Source organism: Eretmochelys imbricata, chromosome 21 (assembly GCF_965152235.1).
Source record: "Eretmochelys imbricata isolate rEreImb1 chromosome 21, rEreImb1.hap1, whole genome shotgun sequence".
NCBI lineage: Eukaryota > Metazoa > Chordata > Testudines > Cheloniidae > Eretmochelys > Eretmochelys imbricata.
Window position 1 is genome coordinate 8,297,876 of NC_135592.1, and position 15,104 is coordinate 8,312,979.

The following is a 15,104-nucleotide window of genomic DNA, read 5'->3' on the forward strand; positions in this document are numbered from 1 at the left end:
AAGGGCTTTACTGAATTGAGGTCAACACTAGAAAGATGCAGTTCAACTCTATTGCCACATACTGCATTTGGAGAGTTTTTGGAGGGACACCGTCAGAGGAATGGGAAAATGTCCGCATGGCCATATCTGTGAGAAGGCATTAGCTTTGGCTAGTATTTGACAGCTGCTTCTGGACCTTGCTCGCAGATGGTAGAAGTCAGAACGATGGGAACAAACAGTTCAGTACAGTCATCCACATCTGAAGAGGGAGGTTGGAAAACCTTTTTAAATAAATTTTTTTTCATGGTGTGAGATTGAAACAAAATCAGCCACCACCAGTTTCCACACTACAGCTTTGCTCTGAGGTGAGCCTTTAAGTGCAATCCTTCATCTCAGCTTCAGTAGATGATCAGTGACTTCACAAGCTAGTAGACATACACTAAGGACAGCACAATTACGTGTGGGCACATTTTATTCTCTTGATGCACTCGCACATTGTTTCTGCTCAACAGCAAAAGCTTTATTGATTCAAAACGTTACCCCTTTGTTTCCCCCGCTTTATCTTCCGTTACGTAGTTTCCCCCCGCCCCTTCCATTTCCAATCACAGCGTTCTCTGCTTTGAGTTCCAAATTTTCCCAGAAGCAGCTAGTTGACAATTCATTCAAAAAAGTATTTTTTTCCTCCCCAAGAACCATATAAATTACATGCAAAACATCATACAGAGAGATTAAATATCAAAATGCAAATACAGATCAGGTGCACTTTAAGCTGGATTCTAGGTTATGGCAAACACACCAGGGTACATATTGCTTTGAAACCACCATTTTTTTTAATGTCATGCATACCACATAATATTCAGTCTTTTATTGTGTCATTTTTTTCTTTTTTTTTTTAAATACAAAAATACCAGTGCTTATTATACTAGTTACTGAAAAAAAACTCAAATTCAAACCTGCGTGCTCTTTTCAAAAGAAAGATTTTGGTTATTTTGTTGTTTTTTTTTTTTTAAAAGAGAATCAGATAAATATATACATACAAAGTATATTTTTGTATATATATTTATTGAGGGTTAGGAAATAAACTAAAGGCCATTTTAGCCATGGACTTTGCTGAAAGGCTAATTAACTTAACATCCCAACCACAGCCCCCTCTGGGGCGGGGGGGGGGTCAGCAGGGACATCAGAGGCATAAAGCACAAGAGGTCAGACAGCGAGGAGGAAGAGATGGGCAGAATTACTGACAAGGAAAGGGAAAAAGACACCATCATGAATAGGACAGCACAAGCCACAAAGCAGCATTGTTTTTGACCCACAAATCCTAGGTAAGCCTGAAGGAGTTATGGTCAGTTCCATCAGGCCAAAGTTATATTCACCACAACTACACTTAGCTTGTCCTTCTCTCAGCAAGATTTACGGCTGGGATATATGTGTGGGGGAGTTGAGTTTTCAGAGCACATTTCAGGAGATCCTTATGGATAGCTCAGAAAATTGGTAAATTCACAAGGAGGTAGGGAAAGCAGAAGATGAAGTCATCTAAGACTTTCTCACGGCACAAACAGAACTACCATCACCCTTCCCCTCCTCTTGGGGCTGTAGCTCCCAGAGACAATAGTCAACAGCCATTTGCCCCAAAAACACATGTGAAGGCAGAAAACCTTGGGATACATGAAAATCAAAGGCCGTGACTGTTTTTGGCGGGGGGGGGGGGGGGGTCCCTGCTTGGTGGAATGCTGGAAGAAGTCACTATAGTAACCGATCTTCTCGAAGATCCCTTCCTCAGAGGGCCTGATCCAGAACCCATTGAAGGCCGTGGGAGTCAGCCATGGGCTTTGAATTGCCTCTTCCCCAGCATGACCCAAAGTTAAACCCGCCACAAATCATCCATGCTCCCCGCAGAGAAAGCTTCTAGATGAGGGACAGACTGACCATGTTCCTCTGCCCCAGCTCATTTATTTTTTACAGCCTACCCATGGCTAAAATTCAGTTTAGTATTTTTCCTTCTGGAGATTTTTTTTTCTTGTTTTGTTGTAAATGTTTTTCCTTAAAAACTTATTGCACAAAACCTTTGAAAATTAAAGTCAGATCCCTGTGCAAACAAACATCCCCCTTTCGAACCTAATCACATGATGAAAGCTCCTAGAAATGGATATTCACCATTGCACACAGGAAGTGATGTAATGTCTTTGGTACCAATCCGCCACTTGATTTAACAAAACAAAACAGACCCTACCCTTAAGAATTGGACGCAAAATAGTTTAAAGTGTTTTAACAACACAGCATTCCAAGGCAAGTTAACACGTATCACAGGAGATTACTTCATTTCCTGTCTGATATGGCACTACCTAATTCCCTCCCCCCGACTCGTTCTGTTGGCAGTAAAAAAAAAATAAAATAAACCTCTCTCCATCTTTCAAGGCATGTTTCATGAAATTCATTTAGGCTACCATGCCTTTTAAATTGAATGCACCATCTCTTTCTCTCCCCATTTTAAGTTTCCTCAATAACTTAAGCCATAGTTAGCTGCTGCCAGTTTATCACTGAAACTAAATAGAAAAAAATATTACATAAAAAAGTATGCACAATAAATGCTTATACTTTAAGCAACCAGCCATACCAACATAATTTATATAAAAACGGTTCTGTGTAATCCAACTAACTTTTAGAACAAAGATGGCTGCTCAGAGAAAGGAAGTCGATTGGTGTCTGACCAATCCTTAAGTTACCTGTCACTTTAAACTGCCAGTCATGTGATCACATTCCATTGCAGACACATGATTTACAGCTTTGTTTTCCTTTAAACAAAATACATATGGCTGACTTAAAAATATCAGTTTCTGATCTAAAGAAAACTATATTTTTTGCATAATATTTATATATAATTTCCCTCCCCCCCCCCCCAACGATTGAAACTAGAACAAAAAATAAATTGACTAAAGGTAGACCAGACCCTCATGGTAACCTGCCAGTCAGAGACTTCTGGGAGTGACGTTTTAAGCACCTCCAAAGTCCCTCCCCCGCCTTTTTAAAAAAAACAAACAAAAAAAAAACAGGTCTGAGGTAATAAAAAAACCAAAATCCGTGTCCCCCAAAAGTATTTAATAAATATTTACGTAAGCGCCTAAGAACACCGTATTTTCATCAGTTGTATTTTTTTTGCAAGTATTTAAAATAGAAAAATGATCTTTTAAGCAATGTAAGCTTTAGAACAGAAAAACGAAACTCCTTTTCTCTTTCCCATCAGATAGGTCATGTAAGAGACCAAGAAACAGCTAAATTTCCCCCTTAATCCCTCCCAATTATAGCTCACATGAAGAATGAAAGGAATGAAGGAAGCAGGTGTGTTTTTCTGGATGAAAGGGATGGGCTTTGATTTGCAATTAAGATGCACAGGTGGTTATTTCTTCTTGGTATTGGCAGTTTGTGGAGCCTAGCATCCCCTCCTCTTTACTAGCCTTGGAGCAGAAGACCCTGTGAGAAGGACCTCTCATTGGTCTACCCTGAACAGATGTGGAATGAAGCGTGACAGCGCCAGGGCACGAGTCCGTACTGGGTTGTTTAAGGAACACTTATTTCTTGGCAAAGTACCGGGCTCCCAAGTGGCAGACGGTACTTTGGGCAGTGCTTGGAAAAGGCACGGGAGTTTTTGCTGTGCGTTCTTTTTAAAAAAAAAAAAAAAAGAAAAAAGAAAAAACACGTCACTCAGTAAGATATATCTGCTTGTTGGGAAGGAGACTGGGCAAAGGCCCCTGTCCCTTTTTTGTCACAAACCCTTTAATACAGGCAGTTGCAAGTGGGTTCTTTTTCCTTCCAGGTACAGCTTTTAATTGAATAAGTGTTAGATAAGGGAGTAAAGTAGGTAACCTTCTACAGCATTTCTCAATGACACCAATCTAGGGCCAAACTCAGAGGTACAAAAAGCACCCAGTGAAGTCAACAGGAGTTGCAGACATCTCCCATCGCTCATGATTTAGCCCTTCCTTGTCTTCACAAGTGAGTTTGCTCAAAACTATTTCACTGAGTGGCTTCCCAGATGATCAAAAGCTCAAGTCCAGGCCTCTCACCCTGCCACAACCTAAATATCAGGGGACAAACCTAAAAAACCGAGAGCCACATTAACAATTAGCACAGGACATCCTGGAACGGATTTGTCCAGAGTAAGTTACATTGGCTATGACCTTAGCTTCGCGGATCATTTCTTGCATCTGTCTGTAGTACTGAGATGCAACAAGATCCAGGCAAGAGGAGAGACAAATTTGGGTCTAAGGTGGAGAGGGGACCTTTGTGACAAGGGAGAGTGGGGCAAAGCCTAGCTATCAAGCCTCCTCTGAAGTTCTGATGAAGGAGGTGCCCTTCCCTTCCCAGGAGTAAGACAGCCATGTTACAGGACAATGCCCCCATTTGCATCCAACCCTAGAGACACACAGACAGGACAATTCCATCATGAGGCGGGTATGTACACTGAATGGGATTGTGCAGATATGGCCAATGCAAATAAGGCCTTCCCTACTGCAGTCTCTCTTCTCTCTGTCCTAAGGGACCTGCAAACCCAGCAGCAAAACCCAGCCTTAAGCTGCCCCAGCCTTCCATCAGCAGCTGGCACTCGATTCCCATCCAGACCCCACCACCGCTTTGAAAAGGATGTACAGCACGTGGTATGTTCTTTGGGATGAACCTTAGCCGCAGCTAGCCTCACTCCAGGGCCAAAGGAATATTTAATCTGACAGTATGAAAAAAAACCACGCAAAAACACCTCTGCTCACCAAAGTGGTTCAGAAATGATTTGCTATTCAATTACGCACAACTCTTGCTGACCATCATCATACAGTTCAAGAGCAAAACGATGCATTTAAAAAGTTCCGCAGAAAGTAAGACTTCTTATTTCCAGTCATTGCAGTTCTTGGAGAACATTCCCAGCAATGGTGGCAGCATCTCCCATGGGACTTTGTAACAAAGCAGGGTCTTTTTCAAATCACATCTTAGCCAACATATTTAAGACTCTTAAATCACCCTCCTCCCTTGTTTTTAATCACAGTTAGCATGTTGGAAACAGAGAGAGAGAGAGAGAGAGACATACAAAGACAGAAAAGTAGTAAAGGGTAGGTACCATTTTTTCAAGGTGGAAGACTGGTTTACATGCTCTAACCATCAGAATCTCCCTCAGGGAATACCGGTTTGGTTTTTCCCTTTCCTACTCTTTAACACAATTCAAGATTTTCTTCCCCCTGTTCAATTTTTAAATCTGTACCTTCATGCTGCTGCTCCCCCACCCCCAAGTGTGATGTTATCAGGGGTCAAATCCCACAAGCTAAAAGACCCCCAAGTCACCCCACAAATGCACCCTCAGATGGCGAGCGTGCATGTAAGACTATTTAAGACAATCTGAACCTTTTCTTTCAACATGCATTTTTCAAAATGAAAAACCCCTACGGACACACGGAACCCGACTCAAGGAGAAGAAATATCAACTTGTTTCCCACCTGGGCGAGTACCCACTGCAGACAGCACCCTCCCAACTCCATGAGACTCTGGTTCCTGCCACTAAATCATAAAAGGAAAACAAAATTGTATACATATGAGCAGTTAACATGAAGTGACCGCTCTGCGATATCAGTTATCGGTGCTGATATCACACAGGCTCAGGGTGAAGGAAGTATCAAAGTTCAAAGGTCAAACCGATGATTCCAGGCCATCTAAGGGGCTTTCAGACTCTGGGACGGTGTTCTCGGCTAGATCGCTGTCCACCGCATTGTTATTTTGGTTGAGGGAGAAGGATTCACCTGGGCTACTCCCACCTTGGTTTTCGAGTCCGTCAGTCTTGGAGTCTTCTTCTGCGTCGTCGAGGAATGGGGTTCGAGGCTCATCTTCCTCCAGGATGAACTCAGGGTGAGTTGAGAAGTTATGAATGGAGCTTCTGGATTCGGGTTTCTTGAGGCCATCGTATAAAGAGCTACGGAACGCATTCACCACTTTGATCTGTCAGAAGGTTGGGGGATAAACAGAGAAGAGGTGAGAGGCAGCCGTAGGGAGATCTCAGGGACTTTAGGTGAAAAATTAAAAAAAAAAAAAAAAAAAAAAAAGACCACCACCACAATATGCAACAAAACTAAATAAAAATAAGAGAAATTATGGGAAACTAGGATGGCCACATGGATCAAATTCAGGAGTAGGTGTGTGATGGGGCAACCGACTATGGGGCGACTTCAGAAGCTGTAAGAAAAGACAAACATTTCCAAACAGATCACTTTGAAATGAATGGAAATCAAAATGCATTAGTTCTGGTGCGTGCACGCACACGCTTCTGTGTGTTTAACAAAAAAGACAAAATAAAAGTGGAAATACAACTCAAAAGAGAGGTGGGTTAGACACACAGTGATTTGGCTTCTAGGCAAGTGGGAAGTGATGCATTTTTAGTTATTTATTTTTTTAAACCTATAAAAAGGAATCAGTTTAAAGGTGTCATGGCTTCATCAACTCTGCGTGGAGCGGCAGATCCAAGCAGATGGCACTAACAACAAACGTACCCAGCCGAGCATGCAAGGAGGAAACCAAAGCGGTGCGAGTTTCCACGTTGTAGTCTAGATTCTGGTCACGAACTTCTGATCCTTGCCTGTGCCAACACGTTTAAGGCCAGCGTTTCCAAAAGCAGCCGCTGCTTTCAGGTGCCCAGCTTGACATATGTCGGACCTGGCTTTCCAGAGACGTGAGGTGCCCACAGCTCCCATTCGCTCTGACAACAGTCATGGGGGCTGAGCGCTTCTGCAAATCAGGCCCTCTGCATCTCAAGTTGGGCAGAATTTATAAAGGAGCCTAAGGCATCCCATTCACAAGTTCCTCAGGTTCCTTTGAAAATCCAAGCCTGAAAGCCTAACGCTCTCTTGCCCCACCGTGCAGTCAAGTCAGTTTATTCGGTCACAGGTTTAAGGTGCAATTCACATTTTCAACACACTAAGGTGAAGTAGGCAACGACCTGGTTAACGCTGCATTTTTGGTGACGGTGACTTCTCTGCCTTGCGGGATGTGGCAGGTTTCCATGGTCACACTCACCCCAAACCTGCAAAACTGCATGTGTCCGTGCGATGTAGGTCATTCCATTGCAGCCAATGCACATACATGGAGCGCGGAAGATTGCATCCGTTCCCTTGAATGACTTGTACGCAAGGAACACTCAGGGTGTATGCATTCTAAAGGTCAGTTCAATGAATGCATCCTCGTACATTTAAATGGCTTCTATAGAGAGCTGACAAACCAGAATCACTACTCCAAACCCTCTCAACCTTGAGAGGGCAGAGAAAAGTGCTATCCAGATCCAAATTGCACCCTGGTTTTGCAAAATAAAATGCTACTTACTTGTTTCCCCCTCACCCCCAGGTATTTCTAATTAACCTCTGGCCACATTCCTGAGTTCCCATGCTGTCAGAGTGCTATGCCTCACATTGCATGAATTACTCCTGTCCACAGCTCCCAACCTTCCCCCGCCAACGGGCTCTGGAGAGTGCTGGGGGTCATGGAATTGCAGACACTGGTTTAGCCTAGACATCAGCCCTCATTGAAAGTTACATTCCAAAGATGTTCATCATCATCATCCCATTACAGTCATGACCTGCTGCAACCCACTGGGTTCACTCCTTCCCCCAGTGAGTGGAGGGGGAGTTCCAATCAACCATTTGCGTTGGACGGAAATGGAGCAGATTCTGTTTTTTGAGGGCAAAAAGGATCATCCTCTAATTTCACCTCCTGCATAAATTCCTCAATGAAAAGGTCACTCAGGGATTCCTGAAGTGGAGGGAGTTGTTAGCACTCCAGTGTACTCTCAAGTCACTGCTTTAGATCGCTTTGAGCATCCCCCACCAGCAGCAGAGATCTGTGCCTTCACCCAGCCCTGAGTCACCTTCGCCCACTGCTCTGAACTCACCATCTAGTCAGTTTCGCCTACCCACTTTCAGATGCTGCCTGTGGAGTTAAGTTATCAGCACAGTGCTCTTAGTCCTCTGGTACCTAGACTGGCCCAGAAGGGGTAGCGTGGAGCACTTCATTAAAGCATCAACACCTGTGAAGATGCACATGCCTGCAAGAGCTCCTTGCTTCTGCCTGCACCACTCCACTACAGCAGCCTCCAGCGTGTCTCAACACCTGCCCTACGTCCCAGCTAAATGGACAGAAAGCAAAGGAGGAAGGAGAAACTCAATTCCTCCATTCGCAAGTGTGCAAACTTTCTCCACTGTACCTTGGAGAAAAGGCCATTGATCCTGGTAAGTCAGGAGGGGACACCACTACCCACCCCTCATGAAATTCACTGGGTTAAATATTGGTTACTATTTCACCAGCAGACTCAACTGGAGACACCAGCCAGAATCCCTCCCATCACCACCTCCCAGACACCCAAGATAAAAACTCCCCAAAGATCTTTGGTGTCAGCACAATGACAGCATGCCAACATTCACAAAGCATAAAAAACAAGGCATTACACAAAGGGAAGCGTGAGATGAGACCCCCTTTCTCCCCCCAACTTTACAGGCTCACAAGTCAACCTATAGGATGCCCGTGTCCCCCACTTTAACAGAGACATGCTTTTGGGCTGGCATCTCCACTTGAACAGATGATGGTGCCCCCAAGCCTCAGGATAATGACCCATGAACATTTTGATGGAACATCCTCATTGACACCAGCATGAGGAGGGCTTTGAAAGCCAAAAGCTTTTAATCTATAAAAGTAAAACAATCCCATTCTCATGTCACACATGGACAGATAAGAACACAAACACACAGGCTTGCAGTGGCCGGAAGACAGGCAAAAACACACAGATCCGGGGGAAGACTTGAGCGTCCACCTTCACAGTGGGGAGCCATACAGCCTAACCTGTGAAAAGGGAAGGTTATATCCAGGTGGACAACATTGGAGCAGCTGGAATTCAAAGCCTTCTCTCACCGGAGCACGTCTGTGATCGATGGATTGGGCGAAGTAGCTAGAGAAACCCAGATGCTTTGGGTTCCTTCCAAGCTGAGCAACCTGGTACTCCCATTTCCTTTTCTTAACCCCAATCGTACCACAAAGCTGCCGAGGAAGAGTAATGTAGAGCTGGAAAAGACCTAGGCCAAAAGGCAATGGAGGCCAGTTTATTTATATATAAGGGGGCAGAATATTCGTGGATTCTACTGGAAAAGTTTTTGGCCTTATTGCATACCAGGACATTAGTCCATCTCCCAACCATTACAGGATTATGCCTGTATATTACCCCTCCATCAGCCATGGCATGAAGCCATCAGAATATTTAACATCACTCCTCCTCCTAACTTTTAGGTACCCTTGCTTGAGGGAGTTAGCTGTGCTGGTATTAGTGCCAGAAAAACCCACTTCTCTGAAGCCTGAAGTCCCCCATCCCCCCCCGCAAAAGTGAAAACAAAACCCCAACCCTGTTCGGTGCACACTCGGATAACCCCAGAAACCAACGATCGACACACAGACCTCTGAGAAATAGGCACTGCACTGCTACAAAGCGCAAGAAACAAAAAACAAGCAAGCCAACCAAGAATGATAGGTCTGCATAAAACAATGAACGCTTAGAGATTTTCCAAGCAGCCCAAGGGATTTAGATACATTTCAAACGTGTGGCTAAACTCCCTAGACTGCTCTGAAAAATCCACGTGCAGCAATAAAACTAGTGCCATCACTTGCTTTTCAGCTTTTAACACAAGTGGGTAACCTCCCCTAACAGCATGGCACTTTGTCTCCGGCCTCTGGCTAGATCACATGCAGAGGTTTATCAGTCCACTTCTTCCGCAGAGCGAGCACAGCTGCTCCTTTAGCTCAGACAGAAGAGGCTCGTGCTCTTAGATCCAAAGTTTCTGGGCTTTAACTGTGCAGGCAGCGACCTATCCAGGAGGATAATTACAACTGGTTGGTCCAGATGTCCATGTATGGTTTTGGCTCCTCTAACATGTTAATTCCCCACTCAGCTCATCAAGGAAATATTTTGTTGCCTTCCCCCATGCAGGCCCCATTATTTCTGCGGTTGATCATCGTAAGAAGCTGTCAGCAGAACTAACATAAAACCAATGCAAATTCCACTTTGTTGTTAACGGATCTCTGAGTAGGAAGACAAGCAAAGGAGGAACAGTTTAGGGATGGGTTCACCAGTCTGGAGAAAATAAAAGTCCATCCAAACCCTTGCTCCAAACTGGAACCACATCACTGAGGGGTGAAACATTTCACTGGCTTTTTCTCATTGTGTTTGGTTTTCAAGCATCTACTCAGCACTTCTGGGTTCAGGTGCAAGTTCAGAAAAAACTGCAAGAAATGTTGTTCTTGTTATTTGCAGCCTAGCTAGAAGCAGGATTTCTGATGCTCCTTGCAAGAAAGCCTTTCGGTGCAAGACTACCCAGCCCACCTTTGCCTCAGGTTCGGATCAAGCATCTGAACTTATCCAGATGATCCCCCCCACCCCCCAATTTCAAGCCGTAGGACGTTTGTCCATGACTAGCGAGTTTTCAGAGCACTGCATTAATTATGGCCACTTCATGGGGAGTGGAACAGTTTAAGAACTTCCCATGCAGAAGTGTCGGCAATCCACAGGAGTGGCTAGAGTCTATGCAGACACACAAAGGGTGATGTCAATGACATGTTTCAATTTCTCTGAAAATGAACACCCCCTATCTTCCATGCCCAGAACAAGGACCTGCTTTTCCTCTTGATTCCAACTTTTCCACAGCATTTCAAGCATCAGCTACATTGGGAGTTTGCCCCAATTCCAGCCCCTGGACTAGGTGAACCCAGGCAAACCCCTAGGTCAAGCTACCACTTGTACTGGCCAAGCTCACCGCTCTTTGAAACAGAGATCAACAATGCAAAGGTGTGGCTTGCCCTTTACCCTAGTGCTTTACCCTATTCAGCCTTGGTGGAGCTGGGACACCGATAGCTGCAATCAGGGCAAAAATTCCCAATGGAGACACAGCCTAAATCTACAAGCCACGAGCTTTGGTTCACTCATGAGGTCTCCCCTTTGTTACATCACCACCCAATTCAGGACTGCTGAGATCTGGCACTGTAGGACTTTCCACCAGGAAGTAATAAAGGGGAAAGACAGAGCGGCTCAGTTAATCTGTATTCAGGGATACACAGTTTTTAGAAGAAGAGAGAACAGCAGAAAGGAAGTAGAGCCAAGTCTAGATAAAATGGAGGGAACCCTTAGCAACCTGGTTTAGCTTTTGGGAAAGTTGTTATCTGGTAGGGCTCATCGATTCCCTCCCGCAATCAAGTAGAACATTAATCAATGAGCAAAAATGGTGTTTTGGTGGAACACATTGGCATCCACTATGTTTCCCTCCCTTTGCTGGAGCTCTATTGTGTGGTTAAATATATTGATCATCCTCCCCCAAACTGAGCAGATTCCCTTCTGAGAAGCCCATTACGCTGGTGCATAGAGGCTCAAGTAAACAAAAAGGCAAACCCCTATAAATTCGCTAGGTGGAAGTCTGACCCCACTGAATGACAAAACTCCCACTGACTTCAACAGGGCCAGGATTCCCCCCCCCCACAAACTTGGCATCTAAATTTGCAAAGCGCTTGAAGATCTGTGGATGGTAAGTACCATAGAAGAGCTAGGCATGATTAACTGTGCACTCGCAATCTTGGCACGTTCAGTGCCAGGTGTTTCCACGTGTAAGTGGACAGAGAGATTCTATTAACATTTTTAAAATCAGCTGTCTAGGTGATCTACCTAATTTGCACATACAGGGTGAAATTCAAAGGCCCAGAAACAGGCCTACATGCCAGTAGCATCCCATGTAACCCCCAATTCAGGAAAGCACTTACACATGTGCTTCCTACTTAGGACAGCATTAAATAGGGAGGTCATGTGTCTGCTTATAAACCAGGCAGTCCTTTTTTGAGATGGTTTGTCCCCGTCTGAGACAAAACTGGATGTGGGGTTTTGTCTTGTATCGGACCGGGGATGCCATAATTAAGTGCATGCTGTCCCCCCACCCCCAGCATGTCCTCGTACGGACTGTGCGTGCAAGGTCACATTGGTGGGGGTGGGGCGGCACGCTCTTCAAAATGGCAGCCTCCCGTGTGGCATGACCTCACATGCAAAGTCATGTGGAGGGGGTTGGTGCCATGCAGGTGGTGGTAGGCCCACACTGTGCCCAGAAGTACTGGACCGTTCAATATTCTGGACACGTGCGATTAGCCCTATAGCATTAAATGATGCTTCACTCTCAAAACGTCCTCAAGGCCCACTGACTGCGATTTAAGCACGTGCTTAAGAGCGGACCTGATTATGGCCCTAAGACCTCGCAACATTGCTTTGTGGGGGGAACTTAAGCAGTAGTCCTCTGCACAGGGCTCTGTCAATTCCAGTGACTTGTGGCTCACGCAACATGCAAGTTCTTGTGAAGGCCAGTCTGGGGGCTGTTCAACTACAAGTTAGCGCTAAAGCTAAGTGGTCCCGCTGACCTCCAACAAGCTAAGACTTAAGGGAAAACACCAGCTCAGAGGATTTGAGGAGAGCCATGTCAGAAATCCTGACTTGTGGAAAGAATGGCTTCCCCCATTTTATTGGGGGGGGGTCCTTCGTCCCACATGGTTCTTTTAAAGAACCTCAAATTTTGCACCCATGGGAAGGAAAAAAAAAACATCCATCAAAATCCTGCAGGGAGGAGAAAAGATAAAAGAAGCAACAAGGAGGAGAGAAGGAAACAAACCGGAAAGGGTTTTAAAACATGGTTAAAAATGCAACAGCTTTAAAAGAAACAAATGGCCTCTCCACCCTGCCCCTGCCTCGAGACAAGAAATCATTGGGCCAAGTCAAGGATAAAAGAGGAGGAAGAGAGAACAGGTTTGGTTAGGTCGATGCAAGTGCTTTCTCGTGGTTATTAGGAAGTCATGCATTGTAATAGAGACTATCACTCACTGCCCGCAGTAGGAGATGCAGCAGCAGCAGCAGCAGCAGAGGTGGTGGGAGTGGAATTGACGGAGGAAAGAGCTACATGGGTTGGGCTAGAAACATGTTTTACATCGTGGTGCTGGCTCACGATGGAAGGCTGTCTCCTGAGGGCTCCCTGTAAAGAGGAGGCGCCGGTCTGGAATGTGTAAACTACGTCCATCTGTAAAGAATCAGAGAGTGAGATAGCTTTGCCCCACAGTCAGAGACCAAGAGGAAGGGGGGAGGGAGGAGGGGAGGCTGGGCAGACAGGGACAGACACAAACAAGACAATAAGGAAGAGAGGATGGAGGTGGGTAGGGAGAAGAGCGGAAAAACCCATTTCAGATTACATTCCCATAAATACAGTTTTGGCAGGTGATCCAAAAGCAGAGACATGGAGCAAAGATTAGACGTTAGCTTTCAGCCTTTCCCTCCCTCTCTCTGTAGTTTGCATCAGGTGCAATCTTTACAGGCCCAAAGGAGTCGGGGCAGTGAGGGGAAAGGATCTAGTATATAAAGGCAACCTGCAGGAGGTGCGGAAAGAGAGACAGAGCGGGAGGGGATGGGTGCAGGTGTGAGCTGGCAACTGATACAGTGTGCAGCCTGTATTCTAGAAAACGGCAATGGGATAGAAAAGCATTTCCAATCAGTCAGGTCTTTCATTGGACTGAGTAAGAGGCTGACTCCGGAAACACGCCGAGCGTCCACAACTCCCACTAAAGCCGAAAGGGCTCACAGATGCTCAGCCCCTCTCAGGATCAGGCCCTGAACCACCCAGTGATTTATGCAAATGCCCTAAATATAAAGGAAAAACAAAACCAAACCACAACAGCTATGAAATAAGGAAGCAGCCGCAGCATCAGCCTGCGGACACATTCCAAGGAAGGAAGCTCAGAGCAGTAGCCAGTTACACCTGGGGATTTACATGGCGCTGAATTTTGACTCTCCTAGCTCTCTCTTGGTCCATACAGGTAGAACCAGGCGGCTACGCGTCCCTGCAGCTTCCTTGTGTTTCTGGCCACTGCCCTGGTCACGTGATCCTTATTAAAAACGGTAACCCCAAGGAAGGGCACGCAGCTGCCCAGTCCATCCTAGTGGGAATTCCATGCACTGCTTTGCCATTTCCTGGTTTCATTCTCATACTGTGATGCAGGCACGTTTTTCCTGCGACCAGCCAGGGCTATCGTGAAAGAATCACTGCAGTTTTCCTTTAAGGCACATTTCTTTAGGACACTCCCCTGGAAGCCTAGAACTCCAGGGTTTTGATCTCCAGGCGGGTGTGCTGGGATTTGCAGGACAGACATACGCTGGAAAGAGCCCAGGGCTTTGCATAGCGTTGCAAAAGCAAGTAGCATTTTTCATGAGGCAAGAACGCAAAGCTTCGTCAGTAAACGGGCTCCAGTACGGACACGTGGGCACTGCATGGTGGCCACTGGTATCGCTACCTCAATTCTTCCAACTGGTTTGGAGGCAACGCCTAGGACCTGCATCACCTCTGCAGCACTACATTACAGAAATTTCTACCTACCGTACTCCGGCAAGTCTGGATCGTTCTTGTAACGGGATGGTATTCCCAAAGGCGTTATCACGCGGCAGGCTAGCTTGAGAAATTAGCAAACGCAGCCGGTGTCCCAATGACCAGCAACATCTGACCCCAAGGCAATTGGTTTTCCCCATATCCCACTGCAAAAATAACCCAGTCTGGCAGATACAAGCCAGCACCAAAGCTTAAAAGAATAGGAGCTCAGACGACAAAAGTCACATGTTGGCTTCAGTCATATGTACCCCCCGGCTTGTGTTTTTCAACACACAACTCACAGTGACCTCAATGTGGGCCATGCTCCAATATATATTTTTTTAAACCACATACACGTGGCTTTGGTGTGGATCACATGCATTTCCTGTGTGCTGCAAAAATAAAAAAAGTGTCACACTTAGGCTGTGAGCACCACAATTTCCACATATGAAACAGGACATGCATGCGAATCCCACATGGGCACATCTCCCAGTCCAGTGGGCTTAAGGAACCTTTTGCTGGTTGGCCACTGTTCTGGAAGCAGGTACCTACACTTGAACAGTGCCCAAGCTTTGTGAATCCAACGTCCATGAGAATACTGAGGCCTCATCTCGGCACCTCTGTTCCATGGAGTGGCCCTGGCCCCAGCCCCCCTTGTTTCTTTGAAATGCAGCCACCCTAAAATTCTCA

The 15,104-nt window shown here is 45.7% G+C and overlaps 1 protein-coding gene across 5 annotated transcripts in view; it reads right to left on the reverse strand.

Moving 5' to 3' along the window:
- Positions 1–1,675: 1,675 nt before the first annotated feature.
- ATP2B4 (ATPase plasma membrane Ca2+ transporting 4) overlaps positions 1,676–15,104 on the reverse strand; it is a 99,580-nt gene continuing 86,151 nt past the window's right edge. For 4 of the 5 annotated variants that reach the window (XM_077839312.1, XM_077839310.1, XM_077839311.1 and 1 more), the window contains one exon: positions 1,676–5,952. In XM_077839312.1, the coding sequence (XP_077695438.1) occupies positions 5,647–5,952 (306 nt within the window). In that variant the 3' untranslated portion in view covers positions 1,676–5,646. Of the gene's footprint in view, positions 5,953–12,962; positions 13,080–15,104 lie in introns of all 5 variants that reach the window. The other variant, XM_077839314.1, reaches the window with a different exon arrangement.